The sequence below is a fragment of the Phyllostomus discolor genome, chromosome 5 (assembly GCF_004126475.2).
Source record: "Phyllostomus discolor isolate MPI-MPIP mPhyDis1 chromosome 5, mPhyDis1.pri.v3, whole genome shotgun sequence".
In the NCBI taxonomy this organism is placed as follows: domain Eukaryota; kingdom Metazoa; phylum Chordata; class Mammalia; order Chiroptera; family Phyllostomidae; genus Phyllostomus; species Phyllostomus discolor.
The window spans coordinates 35,456,883-35,474,604 of NC_040907.2; the positions used below are offsets into that span (position 1 = coordinate 35,456,883).

At 37.8% G+C, this 17,722-nt stretch overlaps 1 protein-coding gene across 1 annotated transcript in view; it reads right to left on the minus strand.

The window, feature by feature from the left end:
* The window catches only part of LOC118500619 (FAS-associated factor 1-like), a 65,852-nt gene extending 49,612 nt beyond the window's left edge, over positions 1-16,240 (minus strand). Inside the window, exons 1-2 of the mRNA XM_036026066.1 lie at positions 16,103-16,240; positions 14,748-14,825 (exon numbers count right to left, since the gene is read on the minus strand). Coding sequence (XP_035881959.1) covers positions 14,748-14,804 — 57 coding nt within the window. The 5' untranslated portion in view covers positions 14,805-14,825; positions 16,103-16,240. The remainder of the gene's footprint in view (positions 1-14,747; positions 14,826-16,102) is intronic.
* Between the last annotated feature and the right edge of the window lie 1,482 nt (positions 16,241-17,722).

The window sequence follows — 17,722 nt, forward strand, 5'->3', positions numbered from 1 at the left end:
CAAGAGGTGTAGAGAGAATGCAGAGTGCTGGTAGAACAGAAGGAGCGCAACTTTACTGTAAGCCTCAAGAAGCAAATATTGTAGGCCTCAATGAGCAAAGGCCTAAAGGAAAAAGCAAGTCACATGGACATTTACATCAGAGAGGTGCATTATAGGCAGAAGTCACAGAAATTGCTAAACTCTGGTGTCTGGGTTGACTGAAGAATAGCAAGGCAGCCCATGAGGCAGGAGCAGAATAAAAGCAAGAGGAGTAAGAGCTGAAATTTGAGAGGAATCAAAGGGGATGGGTGATTGAATCATATGTGGTCTTGAGCAGCCCACTTAATAATTTTTCCCATTTTTAAATTAAGATATAATTTAAATACAGTAAAATCCATCCTTTTAAATGTATAGTTCTATAAATATTGACAAATGTATGTGTTTGCATAATCATCAGCAATCAAGATAAAGACCAGTTCCATCACCGCCCCCCAAAAATCCTCTCTCATCCCTAGCCCCAGGCAACCTGTAATCTGTTTTCTGTTCCTAGTTTTGCTTCTCTAGAATGCCATATAGATCTAATCATAAAGATATAAATAGCTGCTTCATTTAGTGTAATGCATTTGAAATTCATCCATGTTATTGAATATATCAGTTTATTCCCATTTATTGCTTAGTGGTATTCCATTGTATAGGTATGTCATTTGATTATTCCTTTTCCAGCTAAGGAACACTTGAGTTGTTTCCAATTTTTGGCAACTCAAAATACAGCCACTATAAGTATTTGTGTAAACATAAATTTTAGCCTTACTTTCATTTCACTTACATGTGAATATCTAGGAGTGTGGCCATTGGGTTATATAAGTATGTGTAGATTTAACTTTATAAGAAAGTGCCAAATTATTTTCCAAAGTGTGTGCACTATCACAAATGATTCTGATCATTAATATGTGAGTTCCAGTTGCTCTTCATCTTTGCCAATTCTTGGTATTATCTTTTTTCTTTTAAAAAGCCATTCTAATTGGTATGTATTTACTGTGGTTTTAATTTGCATGTCTCTAATGACAAATAATGTTGAGCATCTTTTCATGTGCTTATTTGCTCTTGTGTATATCTTCTTTGATAAAGTGTCAAATATTTTGCCCATTTTTAAACTCGGGTTGTTTTATTATTGAATTTTGAGAGTTTGTTATATATTCTGAACATTAGATATGTGATTCTCTCTCAGTCTGTGGCTTATTTTTTCATTTCTTAACAGTGCCTTTTGAATGGAAGTTTTTAATTTTGATGAAGTATAATTTAGATATTTATTATTTACAGATTATACTTTTGGTGTCACACCTAAGAAATCTTTGCTTACTCTAGATCATAAAGATTTTCTCTTATGTTTTTTTCTAGGACTTAAGGTTTTATATTTAGGTCTATAATCCATTTTGAGTTAACTTTTTACATGTGATGCAAAGTATAAATTGAAAGTTTTATCACTTTGTGTTTTTACCTTTTATTGGTATATGATTATCAAATAATTGCAGCATAATTTTTTTAAAAGACTTTCCTTTCTCCATTGAATTGCCTCTGCACCTTTGTTGAAAATCAACTGACTATGTGCAAGTCTATTTCTGGACTATTTGTTTTGTTTCATTGATCTATGGGGGTCGTTTTGCCAATTCCCACACTGTCTTGATTATATTAAGTCTTGAACTCAGATAGTCTAAGTGCTCCAACTTTGTTTTTCATAACTGTTTTGTCTATTCCAGTTTTACTGCCTTTTAAAAAATCATCATTCAAGGATATGTTCATTGATTTGAGAGAGGGGAGGAGAGAGAGGGAAAGAGGGAAAAGAGAGAAAGAGAGAGAGAGAGAGAAACATCTATTAGTTGCTTCCTCTACCCCTATGCACCCTGACCAGGGATCAAACTTGCAACCCAGGTATGTGCCCTGGCCAGGGATTGGACCTGTGACCTTTTGGTGTAAGGGATGACACTCCACACTCTAACGAACTGAGCCACCTGGCCAGGGCTTATTGCCTTTTTCATATAAATTTTAGAATTACTTTGTCAGGTCCCCTGCAAAAATCTGCAAAGATGTTGATTAGAATCACTGTAAAGATTTTAGCTTTTATTTTGAGATATGAAGCCATTGTTGGTTTTTGAAGTAACATGATGTACCAATTGCTTCTGAGCCCCTGTCATGTGACTGAGCCCAGTACTACTCCTAGAGAAAAACCAGACTCAGGGGCCCCCGGCAGTGGTGAGGGGGCACCTGTGTATGGGCTCACAGGGAGGCAACTACGCAAGTACACGAAGTCCAGCACCTAGGCCGGGGCATCCACCCAGGGCAAGATTGTTCAGTTAGTTTCCTAACTGAGGCTCTGACACAGAGACCCTGCAGTTCTGATCTGATCATATTAGCATATCCAAGAGGTGACTAACATTCCTCCAGGCCAGCAGAGTTACTCCAGAAGTTTTATGTCTGTGCTCCAGCACATCAGTACAATGTGCAGTGGAGCTGGCTTTGAGGACTGCAATGGGTCTAGGCTTTTGTTTTGGTGATGTTTAAGGTGCATGGCAAATGTGTGGTCTTTTTTCTATAGAGCTTTTTAATATACATTTTCTGACTAGAAACATTTTCATATAACACTCCAATAAACATTTTGCTTAAAAAAGGTAAAAATAAATAAATAAATAAAAAGAGCCCTGACCAGCATGGCTCAGGTTGCTGCTTTGATTCCTCATGACCCAGGAGCATATGAGAGGCAACAGATCGATGTTTCTCTCCCTCTTTCTCCCTCCCTTACCCTCTCTCTAAAATAAATAAGTGAACTATTTAAAAAATTTTTTTAAATAATAAAAATATTTATTGAAAGACATAGGAAAGGCAAAAATGAAGGCGTGGAAGTCAAGTTGGGAGGCTACTAAAGTCACTCAGGTTAACAATATTTTGTTGGATGAGGGTGGTAGTAGTGAAGTTATCAGAAGCATTTGAATTCTGCACATATTTTGAAGGTAGAATCCACAGTACATGCTCATTAAATGTGGAAATGAAAGAGAGAAGTCAAGAATGATTCCAAGGTTTTGGCACAAAACAAGTGGAAAGATTTTCTCCTTATTAAAATAGGGAACAGTCATGAAGGAGAAAACATGTTAAGTTTGTGATGTCTGTTAGACATCTAAGTGGAGATGATGGGCTAGCAATTCAAGTCTGGAAATCAGCAGAAGGGAAGAGCTGGAGATATAAATTTGAATTAAAATGTGCGGACAGTATTTGAGGTCCTGATACCAGGTGAGATCATCAGAGGAGGAGGATGGATCTTACACGGGAACAGTTGGTCTGACCCAACTTGGCAGCCACTCTCTGCTCCTGGCAACAAACTATCCTTCTAGAGGGTATGACTAGCTTACTAGTGTCACTGTTGGATGAAGTAAGTCAAGGCAAATGATCATATTTCTTAAACCACAATTCAGCCATATAATCTCTGGAATGCTGCTGGACACGAGAAACAGTCTGTAGGTTGTGATTTTGATATTGTGAAAGTAGAATTTCTAGTCTATTTTAATGGTTTGTGAAGATAACACTAAAATACTCTAGGTTGGAACTATCTAAAAATTGTAGATATATGGTCTCTATAATCATAATGAGTATATTTATGTATTGGCAGCTACTACATTAAGTTGTTGCAGAGATTCAATAAGATAAGGTCTACTAAGTGCTCAGCACAGAGCTTAGCGCCTAGAACTGCACGAGAGACAGTGATAATGACGGCGGCAGGGGGGATTATCCCATGGCCCAGTGTAATGGTGTTATTTTTATGTGCCAAGAAGCACATGCAAAATAAAGACGTAAATTATTAAGAGCCATTTTACTTTAATAATCTATTCAAAGTAATTCTTGGGGTAATAGGTAGAAAGAATACCAGATAAGAACTCTGGTTCTGCTTTTACCAGGCTAAGGATAGGTAAGAATCTTAAAATAGGCTTTTAAATCCTGCTATGATCTTACTTTCTTCATCTGTACAATGGGAATGATACTCTCCTCCTTATCCATTTAGTAGAATGGGTTGTGAAGATCAAATCAGAATATGGATGGGAAGTACTAGGCTCTGAATTCCGTCCTCTTCTCTTCCCATTTAACGGTCTTTAATAATATCTAACATTTTCTAATTGAGGAGGCACCAGAGTGTAAAAGGAAACAACTCTGGGTAGAGAGGCAAAAATGCAACTGTGTTCATTTCTGTCTGTGGGCACTAGCAGCAAAAGGGCAACAGCTTTGTGCCCATTCTCTCTCACCCACGACTCTCCCAAACTTGGCCCTGTTAGCCTGAGCTCTAATTATTAGATTGTGTTCTAAATTTGTCTATTTTACTGTTCCCTGGGGAAGCCCTGTGGCTTGCTCCCTTTGTTCATTATTACCCAGCCGGTGCCCTACCCTTCCCCATCCATCTATTCATCAGTCCATCTACACTATTCTTCTACTTCCATCTTTAACCATCAAAGTTTTCTAATCCTCCAAAGCCTCCTCCTTTGTGAAGTCTTTCTTGTTGCCTGCCTAGGCACAGATAATCTTCAGTATTCTATGCTATTTGAATAGTTTTTATAATGTATCTTTTCCTGTGGCTATTTTGTATTCCTCTACCCTCTGTATTAGATAGTCACCTCCTTAATGGCAGGGCCTGTATCTCACACTTGCTATGTAGCTTCCATAGCACTTGATTTAGTATTTTGCACACAGAAGATGAACAATTATTTGCTGAATAAGGACATTAAAAGACCTGCGAGTCCAAAAGCTTAGCTGAAACCTTTTCTACTTACCAAAAACCCAGTAGCAAAATGTAATACTCAGAAAAGAATTCTTAAATTCTTTCATAGTTCATACATTTCTCTAGTTACTATGAAATCCATCTTTTAAACTGGACCATCAGAAAATTGTATTATTTGGGCCTTTGCAGAGATGCTTTTACTAAATTGTGCTTTGGCCTTATGAGCTCGAATCTCATAAAGTTATAAGAAACTTTTATAACATGACTTGCTATTGCTATTATGAGTATTGGATATAGTTGAGGGTAGTATTCACCATATTGCACAGCTTCTTCTTCAAGTGAAACCACAGGAGACACTGCTTAAGGTCTTACTTGAATAATCTGGGTACCTCCTGGGGAACTGGCCTTTACTTGATGTTATAGACAGAATGAAACATGTAAACAATCATATTTCTTTTGTTTTAGCCCAAAAGAAGAATAGAACAAATTTTGTGGCTTGTCTTGAACAAATGTACACAACTCTAGCATGTGCATTTGGTGCCTGTGCTGGATTATCTGTCAACATGTTAATCTTACCATCGATTTTATCTTCCTTCATTTTCTCTGATACTATATCTTTTCTTTCTTTCTTAATTCATTTGAATTGCAAATACTTATGTAAGTTACTTGAAACACACTTTAGAAAGAATATGTATATAGATTAGTAAAATAGGGGAGACTTTTTGTCATTTTTTAAATTTTCCTTCAGAAGAGTCTTAAAGCCTTTCTCAGTGTCATGGCCAAGGACCAGATCACAATGCCTTCCTAGAGTTTACTGATTTCATTCTAACAGTTACCACACAGCAAAATGAGGCCAAATGCTAAGGAATTTCCCTGTAACCAAGGTGATTTCACTATTCAATACTTTGTTTCTCTACAGGATTTTGAAATACTAGAGATAATCATAAAAATAAAACCATTCTAGTTCCTAATGCAATTACATGGGTTAGAATTTCTGGTCAGAAGGGGAGGCATTGTTACTGTGAAAAGTCAGGTGACCAGCCAGACTGGCAACCATAGGCATACTGCATAATCTCTTAGGGTCTCAGTTTTTTCAGAGGTTGCACAATATCAGCTCTTCCCAAGGAGTCATTTGTTGTACACTACTATGTTAAAACATGCTAATTGGTGCCCCATGAAAAACAGGGTCTAGAAAATTTGGGTAAGACTGAGTTAAATTACGATAAATATAAGATAAATATTTTCCTAATGGTGGCATTTATTAAGAGCCTTTAATTGTAACTCTGGGGGAGAGGAGTAAAGTAAGTAATGTTACAGGGTGCAGCCAAGAGGGGGGACCCCAAATGGGCATTTGAAATGGGGTCCAGAACTTAAGGTGTCCAGGAGATTTTAAGATGTCTCCACCCCCCCCTCCAGGGTGTGGGTTGGGGGAAGGGACAAATGGAGCAGGGCCATTGAGAGCTGTTTTGCATAGCAACAGCCTTGCAGCTAAGCTCTGGCGTGGTCGTTTGGCATATCTATAACCTTTGACTGGTTGCATAGATATGTTAAGTAGCTGTGATCAGCTCTAAGCCAGGGGAATGGAAGTAACTTCTCCACCCAGATGTAACTGGGGGGGGGGGGGGCGGGTCCCCTGAGTTACAGCGCCTGCATGGGAGCTCAGAGAGGATTGGCTCCAGGACATGGGGCCACGCCTGCTCAGACTCATGATGGCAGCCCAGTAAAGCTGGAAGGATTTGAGTTCTGGCATGTGAGGCCGAGTGTAGGAGGAGTCGGAAATGGGGCTGCAGAGGAAGATTGGTGCAGGGATTTAAACCCAGACATGGCAGCCCTGAGAGGGAGAACCACATGGCCTTGACAAAGTGGAGACTCCCGCAGCCCTGAGGGAGAGAACCATGCAGCTTTGGCAGAGTGGGGATTCCCCCTTCCCACAGCTTTGTAGGGGGGAGAAGCATATGGTTTTGGCTGAGTGGGGACTCCCGTGGCCCTGGGAGAGAGGACCACGTGCCTCTGCCAGAGTGGGGACCCCCACAGCTTTAGAAGGGGGAACTACCGCCTGGTTTTAGCAGAGGTCCCGGCGACTCAGCTGAGGGTGCCGGGAACCCAGGGAGGTCTCCCAGTTGAGATCGAGTACTAACTGGGAATAACCAGAGGACTACCTGAGCCATGGACTTCTATTTCCTTTCCTGAGATACAGTACTCTGGACTGGGCAAAGGAGGAAGGAAGGAAGGAAGGAATGTGTCTGTTTGTGGGTGTTTTAAGGGACTTTGGGATTTTGGTGAAGACATTAGGTCACTACTTTAAGTCTGTATAGCATTAAATAAACATTTCCTTTCCTTTTCACGAATCTCTGGCATTGAGAGACGTCTTTCCTCTAGCGGCAGACATGACGGACCTGGGGGCTTTTTTTAATAATAGTATATCGTCCCAGGCCCCCCCTTGTTTGTTCTGTAACAGTAACACTACCTAAACTTGTTTTTTGGGGGGAGCACCTCAATAGGCAAGTGCGAGTAACGACTAGTTGCAAAATATGACTGGTCCTGAGAGACCCAAGATAGCAGAGGAGTAAGTGGAAGCTACACTAATTTCCTAGGACTAATCTGGAATTACAACTAAATTATAGAGAATCATAGCGAGTAACAACCTGAACGCTATTTGGAGAGAAGCCTATAACCAAGGACAGATGAAAGAAAACACTTCACCACAATGAGGCTGGTAGGGAGAACAGAGGAGGTGCAAGAGGTTTGGCTGGGCTCCCATGGGCAGCAGCTGAGGTGTTGCAGGGATATTTCAGTGGCTGGGAGGTTCCCTCTGAGAAGTGTAGGGTCTAAACCCCAAGCTGGGCTCCCAGCCTACAGTGCCAGAGTCAGGAAAGGAACCCAGATAACATCCAACTGTGAAAAGCAATGTGGTTTCTGTCCACCAGGGAGAGATGGCTGCAGACACAGAGAGCCTCTTAAAGGGCCAACACACAAAATTTCATTTGCAACCACTTACTCTGGGCTCTAGCAATGGAGGTGCAAAATGGACTACAGATGTGGGAGGAGAGTCTATGGCTGGTGGCTCTGGGGAGAGAACTGAAGGAACAGCCACCAGGATTCCTGTGCTAGGTCATTCCCCATAGTGTAGAGGTTGTCTTTCTCAGGCGGTCCACTCCCTCCCAAGTGGCATCAGCCTGAGGGGAAGCAGTAGCCCCACTGGCAGGAATTACTTAAGCTCCACAGGGTGCTGAGTACAGTTTGAGGCTATATAGTGATTAGTTTAAAAACTAAGGCAGATCTCTGGGAGCTCTGAGACTTTATCTGACCCTCCCCTGGGCTCAGTTCAGGTAAAAGTTTGCTTTGGTGCACAGCCTGGTTCTTTCTGCACACAAACGTGTCTGGCAGAGGGAGCCATACACTGTGTATCACTGACAGCCCAAATAGGTTGCCCAGGGCCAGTCACAAGCAGTGTCTGACGAAGGCCTGCAAAAGTCTTTGCAGAACTACCCAATACATAGAAACAAATACAGAAGCAGCCAAAGTGGGAAGACAAAGAAACAGACTCCAAATGAAAGAACATAAGAATTCTCCAGAAGAACTAGATGAAATGGAGGCAAGCAAATTATCAGATAGAAAGTTTAGAGTAATGACTATAAGGATACTCAACAGCATGAAAAAGGCATAGAAACCATAAAAAAAGACCAATCAGAAATAAAGGATTAATACCTGAAATAAATACTATACTAGAAGGAAAAACAATAGATTAGATGAAGCAGAGGACTGAATCAGTGATCTGGAAGACAAGATAGAAAAAAACACCCAAGCAGAGTAGCAAAATGAAAAAAGAATTAAAAAAAACTAGGAGAGCTTAAGAGACATTTTGGATAACATGAAACATAACAACATCCACATCATGGGAATACCAGAAGGAGAAGGCAGTGAACAAGGGATTGAGAACCTATTTGAACAAATAATAACAAAAAACTTCCCTAACTTGGTGAAGGAAAAAGACCCAGGAAAATCAGAGGTCCTAAACAAGCTGGATTCAAAAAGGCCTATTATGGGACACATCATAATTAAAACAACAAGGCTTAAAGACAAGGAGAGAATCCTAAAAGTTGCAAGAGAAAAAGCAGGTAGCTACATATAAGGGAGCACCAATTAGACTGGCATCTGATTTTTCAACAGAAATATTTCAGGCCAGAAGTGGGTGGTGTGAAATACTCAAGGTGATGAAAAGCAGGGACCTATAACTAAGGCTAATTTACCCAGCAAGGCTATCATTTAAAATCAAAGGAGAAATAAGGACCTTCCAAGACAAGAAAAAGCTAAAGGAGTTTGTTACCACCAAACCAGTACTGCAACAAATGTTAAAGGGCTTACTTGAAGAAGAAGAAAAGGAGATGAAAAAAGAAAAACAGGAAAACAATCTAACAATAAAATGTTACATACCTATCAATACATACATACATACCTATCAATAATCACCTTAAATGTAAATGGCTTAAATGCTTCAACCAAAAGACACAGTGTAGCTGAATGGATAAGACAAGACCCATATATATGCTGCCTCCAAGAGACCCATCTCAGATCAAAAGATACACATGGACTAAAAGTAAAGGGTTGGAAAAAGATATTTCATGCAAATGGAAAGGAAAAAAAGTTGGGATAGCAATACTTATATCAAACAAAAGAAACCCAACTTTAAAACAAAGGCTATAGTAAGAGACAAAAAAGGACACTACAGAATGATAAAGGGAACAATCCAACATGAGGATATATCCAGTAAACATTTACACAACCAGCATAGGACCGCCTAAATATGTAAAGCAAATCTTGATGGACATAAAAGGGAGAGATCGACAGAAATACAGTCATAGTTGGGATTTTAACACCCCACTGATTTCAACTGATAGATCTTCCAGACAGAAAATCAACAAGGAGACAGCAGCCTTAAAAGGCACACTAGATCAAATAGATTTAATTGACGTCTTCAGAGCATTTCATCCTAAAGCAGCAGCAGAATACACATACTTTTCAAGTGCACATGGAATGTTTTCTAGGATGGACCACATGTTAGGACACATAACAAGTCTCAATAAATTCAAGATTGAAATCATCAAGCATCTTCTGACCACAATCCTATAAGCCTAGAAAGGAATCACAAGAACACTGAAAAACACATAAAGACAGGGAAGCTAAATACTATGTTACTAAACAAGGAATGGGTCAACAATGAGATCAAGGAAGAAATTAAAAGACCTCAAAACAAATAAAAATGAGGCCAAAATAATCCAAAATCTGTGGCACACTGGGAAAGGAATCCTAAGAGGGAAACTCATAGGATTATAGGCTTATCTCAAAAAACAAGAAAAGGCTGAAATAAATACTCTAACTTTACACTTAGAGAAACTTGAAAAAGAATAACAAAGCCAAAAGTAAGTAGAAGGAAGGAAATAATAAAGATCAGAGTGGAAATATGTGAAATAGAGTCTTAAAAAATGATACTGAAGAATGACACTTAAAAAAATGATACATCAAGAAAAAAAGAGGACCCAAATAAATAAAATCAGAAATGAAAAGGGAGAAATGGGAGAAATAAGAGCTGAAAGAAAAGAAATACAAAGGTTTGTAAGAAAATTTTAAAAACAACTATAATCTAACAAACTGGACAACCTGGACAAAACGGTTCAATTCTTAGAAACATACAATCTTCCAAAACTAAATCACAAAGAACCAGAGTATCTGAATGGACAGAGAAAACCTAGTAAAATTGAAGCAGTAATCGAAAGAATCAAACAAACAAAAGTCCTGGACCAGATGGCTTCACAGGTGAATTTTATCAAACATTCCAAGAAGAACTAACACTTCTTCTGAAACTACTTCAAAAAATTCAATAGGAGGCAAGGCTCCCAATCTTATTTTTATGAGGCCAGCATAATCCTAATTCCAAAACCAGATAAAGACACTAAAGAAAGAAAATTATAGGCCAATACCACCAATGAACATAGACACTAAAAATCCTCAACAAAATATTCGCAAACAGAATACAGCAATGCATCAAAAAGATCATACATCACTATCAAGCAGGATTTATTCTGGAATGCAAGGTTGGTACAATATTTGCAAATCAATAAATATAATTCACCACAAAAACAAAATGAAGGATGAAAACCATATGACTCTGTCAATAGATGCAGAAAAAACATTTGATAAAATCCAGCACACGTTTATGATAAAAACTCTCAGCAACGTGGAATTAGAGGGAACATACCTAAACATAATAAACACCATATATGAGAAACCCACTGCCAGCATCCTACTCAGTGGGTAAAAACTACAAGCATCTTAAGGGGAATCCCCTTAAGACTGGGAACAAGAAGCGGGTGTTTGCTTTTACCTCTCTTATTCAACATGGTATTAGAAGCCCTAGCTACAGCAATCAGACAAGAAGAAATACAAGACATCCAAATTGGAAAGGAAGAGGTAAAACTGTCTTTATTTGCAGATGACATGACAGTGTACATACAGAACCTCAAGAAACTACTAGAACTGATCAATGAATTCAGCAAAGTAGAGTACGAAGTTAACATCCAGGAATCAGTTGCATTTTTATATGCCAGTAATGAACTAATAGAAAGGGAAATTAAGAAAACAATCCCATTCACAATTGCTTCAAAACGAATAAAATACCCAGAAATAACCTAACCAAGGACATAAAAGACCTGTACTCAGAAAATAAAAGACACTGAAGAAAGACACTGAAGAAGATACAAATAAATGGAAGCACATACCCTGTTCATGGATAGGAAGAATTAACATCATTAAAATGTCCATACTACCCAAAGCATTCCATAGATTCAATGCAACTTCTATCAAGATGTAATGACATATTTCACAGAACTAGAACAAGTATTTCAGAAATTTATATAGAACCACAAAAAGTCCTGCATAGCAACAGTGAATCTGAGAAAGAAAAACAAAATTGAAGGAATCATGCTACCTAATATCAAACTATACTATAAGGCCACAGTAATCAAAATAGCATGATACCAGCATAAAAACAGACACATAGATCTAGGGAAGAGAATAGAGAGCCAGAAATAAACTCATACCTTTACAGTCAATTAATATTCAACAGAGGAAGCAAGTACGTTTAATAGGCAAAAGCTAGCTTATTCAATAAATGGTGTTGGAAAAATTGGACAGATATGTGTACAAAAATGAAACTAGACCACCTTCTTAACACTACACACAAGAACAAATTCAAAATGGATTAAAGACTTAAATGTTAGACCCCAAACCAAAAAAACTGCAGAAGAAAATATAGGCAGCAAAATCTCAGACACTGCTTGCAGTAATTTTTTATTGGATATTATCTCCCCAGTCAAGGTAAACAAAATAAAAAAAAATAAATGGCACTAAAAATTTTTTGTATAGCAAAGGAAAACATCAACAAGATAAAAAGACAACCCACAGAATGGGAGAACATATTTGCCAATATCTGATAAGGGTTAATATCCAAAATTTATAAATAACTTAGAAAATTAACACCAAAAACAATGCAATTAAAAAATGGGCAATGGATCTGACTGACACTTTTACAAAGAAGACATACAAATGGCCAACAGACATATGGAAAAATGCTCAATGTCACTAATCATAAGAGAGATGCAAATTAAAACCACAATCAGATATCACCCCACACCTATCAAAAGGGCTATCACCAATAAATCAACAAGCAAGTGCTGGTGAGGAGGTGGAGAAAGGATCTGCCTTTTGATCCAGTGGTCCCTCTTCTGGAAATATATCTGAAAGAACCAAAAACACTAATTTGAAAGAACATAAGCATCCCTATGTTCATTGTAAGATATGGAAGCAGCTCAAGTATCCATTGGTAAATGGGTGGATAAAACAACCATGGGATATTTAAACAATGGAATACTACTCAGCCATAAAAAAGAAGACAAATTTGCCCTTTTTGACAGTATGGATAGACCTAGAAAACATTATGCTAACTGAAATAAGCCAGTTTGAGAAAGACAAATACCATATGATCTCACTGATATGTGGATTCTAATGAACAAACTGAACTAACAAGCACAACAGAGACAGACTCATAGAGAGCAGGATGACACTGAAAGGAAGTTAGGGGTCTAAGGATTGAGCAAAAAGGAAAAAGAACTTATGGACATGGACAACAGTGTAGTGACTGTGGGCGGGAGAGGTATTTAAGGGGATTAAATGATAATGGAAAAAATACAATTAAAAAAATAAAATATGACTTGTCCTCCCTCCCTCTCTGCCCCATCCTCTCACAGGTTTACAGCCAGAGCATATATATGAGGCACACTAAAAAATGTTTATGGGGTCTTCTATGAGAAGACAGGCTTTGTCTATATCTGGAGAGAAAATTTAAGCCCACAGGAAATAAAGTAAAGCATCAGAAAAAGTACATATGCTACCAAGCTCTAGATCCAGAACACGTGGTTAACTGTGTATACTGACATTTAGCAAGTATAAGGTTGAAGATATGCTATTAAGAGAGAGAGAGCATGTGTAAAAGAAAGCATGAAAAAGCAAGAGTCCTAAATTTTTAAATTATTTTTTGAAATAGCCTAAAAACATGGCAACAGATCTCTCTTATCTGAACTTCTGTGAAACTTTGCATATGTGATTCCTGTAGACACATATGATGACACATAGCCTTGTACTGAATGGAGTGAGCACGAAAGCAAGAGCCTTGTAGGCATAAAGGCGGAGGTAAGAATCTCAGCAGTTCCCATTTCTGTGTGTGACTTCTCAGTGAGCTTCAGTTTTTCTCACTTGTGGAGAAATCTCTAACCTTGTAACTTGTTTTAGCAGTCAATGAGTAAGCAGATATAAAGCAGCTAGCAGAGCAGTTGATACAGGAGATGCTCAACAAAATATTTTCTACCTGCCATAATTGAGAGCCCTCAGTGTACAGAGACGGGTTTGTCAGGCATAGTATCTAGTGCATATATGATAGGCGTTCAGTAAGTGTTTGAACATGAATAAATTTTGATTTGCATAGAGTAAAATATTACACATATTTGAACACAAAGCTCAAATATCACTTCTTCTAGGGTGTTGACTGACTCTCAAAGCTGTAAGTGATTTTTACTTTGCCCTTGAACTCCTTAAGTGTTTTGCTTTTACTTCTCATGTTATTTTGCACATTTTCTCCTGACTTGCTGTTAGTTGTAGACATTTTGCATCTTTCCTATAAGATGCAATCTCTTTCAGCAGGCAGAAAATGTTTTATTATCCTTTGTTTACTTTTCAGTGCTCAGCACAGTTCTTGTTCAAAAAACATTAGCTGAATAAATACGAGGTGGCACCCTCTGACTGAGGATGACAACTAATAACAGACTTTTCCTCAGCTCAAGTTAGGGACCTCCAGATCTTTCCATTACTTGTTAGATGGCTTCCTCTTTTTCTAAGTGAATCTTGCTATTAATCCCATGTTTAGAAAAATGTTCTGGAAGTCCTTTTTTGTGAAAGCACCCTGGGAAGTCATTTGACACCCCTTCTCTTTGTTTTCACTGCACTTCAGGCAAACTTCCATGATAATGTTACATATGGTACTGTAATTCTAATTTTGTAAGACTATGAACTCCTGGATGGGAGAATCCATGTCTGCATCCCTATCCCCTAACAGATTTTGGGTTCACACTAAGTACTGAAAAGTTACAAAACGAGTGAATGAAAAATTCTCTGTATTATTATGGATATGACATGAACTTAGTGGTGAAAAAATGAGCCAAGCTAAATGGATTTCCCATGTAGAGGCCCAGTGCAAGAAGTAACTCACAGTGTCTTTTGGTGGGTAAAGTGAAGCCTGGGAAAAAGGCTGAAACTACAATATTGGGAAAGGTTAAGGTCTTCCATACTAAAATGAGTCTAGGAAGAGTGAAAAGAAGTAAGTTGTAAGAGCTATTAACAGCCTCAGTATCAAATGCAGAGAAAACAAACTAGTCTGAATAATTTTCTAAAAGTTATGCCCTACCTCCCGCTCTTCTTCTTGTTCTTTTCGAATCTGCTCCAAGCGAAACTGTTCTGCCATCTCTCTCTCATGAGCTTCCCTCTGTTGATAAAAGAGAAAGGGAACCATCACTCAATAAACACAGATTTACTTAAAAAAAAAAAAAAAAAAAAAAAAAAAAAAAAGAAGCTCATTCCCAGCATGCCCCAGGGGTATATACTGTGGAAATGGAAGTATTTCTCTCTGGAACAAGAATAAAAATGAAAGCAACAATAAAGCACAGCTGCCCTGACTGGTGCAGCTCAGATGGTTGGGTGTCATGCAGCAAAGCAAATGGTTGCTGGTTTGATTCCCGGTCAGGGCACATGAATGGGTTGCAGGTTCAGTCTCCAGTTGGAGTGTATACAAGAGACAACCAATTATTCCTCTCTCACACTGATGTTTCTCTCCCTTTCTTTCTCTCTCCCTTCCCCTCTCTCCAAAAATAAATAAAATCTTTCAAAAAATAAAAACAACCAATAAAGCATAACTCTCTGTTCAGGTTGGGTTCCCATTCAAATATCTAGGAAGTTCTGGGTAGTGCTGTATTAATCAGAACCTTCCTCTGGTCTTCCTTTCTAGTCTTTTCTGCTACATTTCCTGTATGCAAACATCAACTCCACTTAAGTCAGCCTCTATCACGCACTCCTTGTTTTCTGGCCCCTTGCTGCTAGCATATATTACTTTTTCTCGCTTACCCTCTTTATCCAGTTCACATACACAGCTTCTTCTAAGACAGCTTCCCCAGTCCGTTCCCACTTCGCGGCTTTCCAAAAAAGCTAAAAAATTTCCACTGAACTCCTATTCACTGAACTACTCAGTGCTTCCCTTACGACATTTAGGATCCTGCCTAAGTGTTAAAGCTATCTGCATTCTTGATTTAATCTACTCCATACCACATTGTGAGCCTTCTATCGAGGGCAGAAGCTGTAGCTTATTTATTTTACCCTTCTTTCAATGCCCAGTACAGAAGCAGGTGCTCAAAAAGTATTAAATAAATCAGTGGTTCTCACTCTAACTGCATATTAGAATCATCTGAAAAGCTTTTGCAAAAAATTGCTAGGTTGAACCAGAAACTGACTAAAAATCAAATAAAATAGACACAAGGCCTATTTTTGTTTTCATTTTTATGATTCTCAACAAACTTTATCTTGTCAAAAATGAACCATACTTTTGGGATCAGGGGTAGAATTATATTCTTTTCTGTTAACTGAATCTTGTTTTCTCCACTGCAAACCCAACATTCTTGGGGAGCAAAATGATAAAAGCACTGGCACTTAAATAATAAAAACCATTTAAGATTGAGTTCCTTATCCCAAAAGTCTCTTGAGCAAACCCACCTTTGCTCTGTCAGCTTCAAGTGAAAGGCGATAGGCCTCATCTTGCTCTCTCTTCACATTTTCTCTGGCTTCACGTTCATCCTTAAAAGAAAAGAAATGATTCAAATGTGTTTTACCATATTACTTTCTAAAAGAAAAATAACAACAATTCCCTTGTTGTACTCGTGTGAATTTACTATAAGTAAACAAGACAATTTTAAGGTGTATAAAATATAAATAAGCAAACAAATAGTAAGATGAGCGGCCCAGTACACAGTGAAAATAAGAATGTTTGAAGGCTAGCTCTGTACCTCTTGCAAGCTGTGTGATCCTGGACAAATTATTTAACCTTTCTAGGTCTCAGTGTCCGTGGCTGTAAAATAGAAATATTATTTGTCTCATAGGATTGTTGTGAGAATTAAATGCAATGATGCATAAACTGTCTAGCAAAGCATCTGACAGAATGTTTTCACTATTAGTTCTTTACTTTCCTCCTGATTTTTCTAAGATAAGCTTGGTCAGCATTTGACTGGGAGAAAGTAAAGGAGTTGGTCAGCATAGAAAAAGTCTGAAAGCAAAATACCCAAGTTAACTTCAGTCCACACCATTAAAGCCTGGTTATCAAATAAGCAGTATTTCTTCACTATATTCACACTCATGAAGTGTGAATAACTTTTAGAAGATCTTTTAGAATATGTTTAGCTTCTGAAGTAATTATGCCACCTAAATAAATTTAAATTGTGATTTCCTATGAGATTAAAGGTTAATTCAACTGCCAGAACTTCTCATATGTTAAATTCTGGAGTATGGTCAATGTATGTGTACTTAAATTTAATAAATATACACACCTATTGACATTAGGCTATAGATTCCCTTTTTTGTAATTTTGTGTAATAGGCTGAATCATATAAAGTCACCAATATTCAACTATTTTGACCTATAAAAATGGAATTTCATGTGGTTTAATGTAATACTTTGTAACTTTTTGTCTCCACTATTCAATATATGCTTACCTAAGGCTGAGTATATGCTCAGCATTGTCTTAGGTGCTTTCTCTCGAATTCAGCCTCAAGTTCTCCTTGAAACCTAATACTTTTAGTTTCAACGATTCAACTAATTCCAAAACCTCCAGTATGAAAAATAACAGTTCACAGATTTCCAATCTTGTGAATTAAAAAGTAGGAAGACTTACTTGTAGATGTTGTTAGCCTAAAGCTAATTACTACACTATCTACGATACAAGGGTATGCTAGGGGAAATATGTATTGGAACAGAATATCACGAACAATGGTTAACCTAACTGAGAGACCACACAGGTTGCAAAGCAGTCAGAATAATTTACATGTCATATAATATTACACATGAATAAAAATGGGTTTTAAAAACTTCTGCTTGGAGATTTGTACTTATTCATTATTATTTATATTTTAAAGAAATAGAAGCACATTCCTTTAAATATATTTTCACTGATTCCAGTGTGTATTTCTCACTTTGGTTTATATGCTATGACTTTACTCTGACCAGATACAATCAGCCTGATAGGACATATTTTGTGTATTTCTTTTTATAATTTGCATTTGCCTTATTCATTGCTCTCTAAACTTCTTTCCTCACTCAATATACGAGTTTGTACTGAGTGGT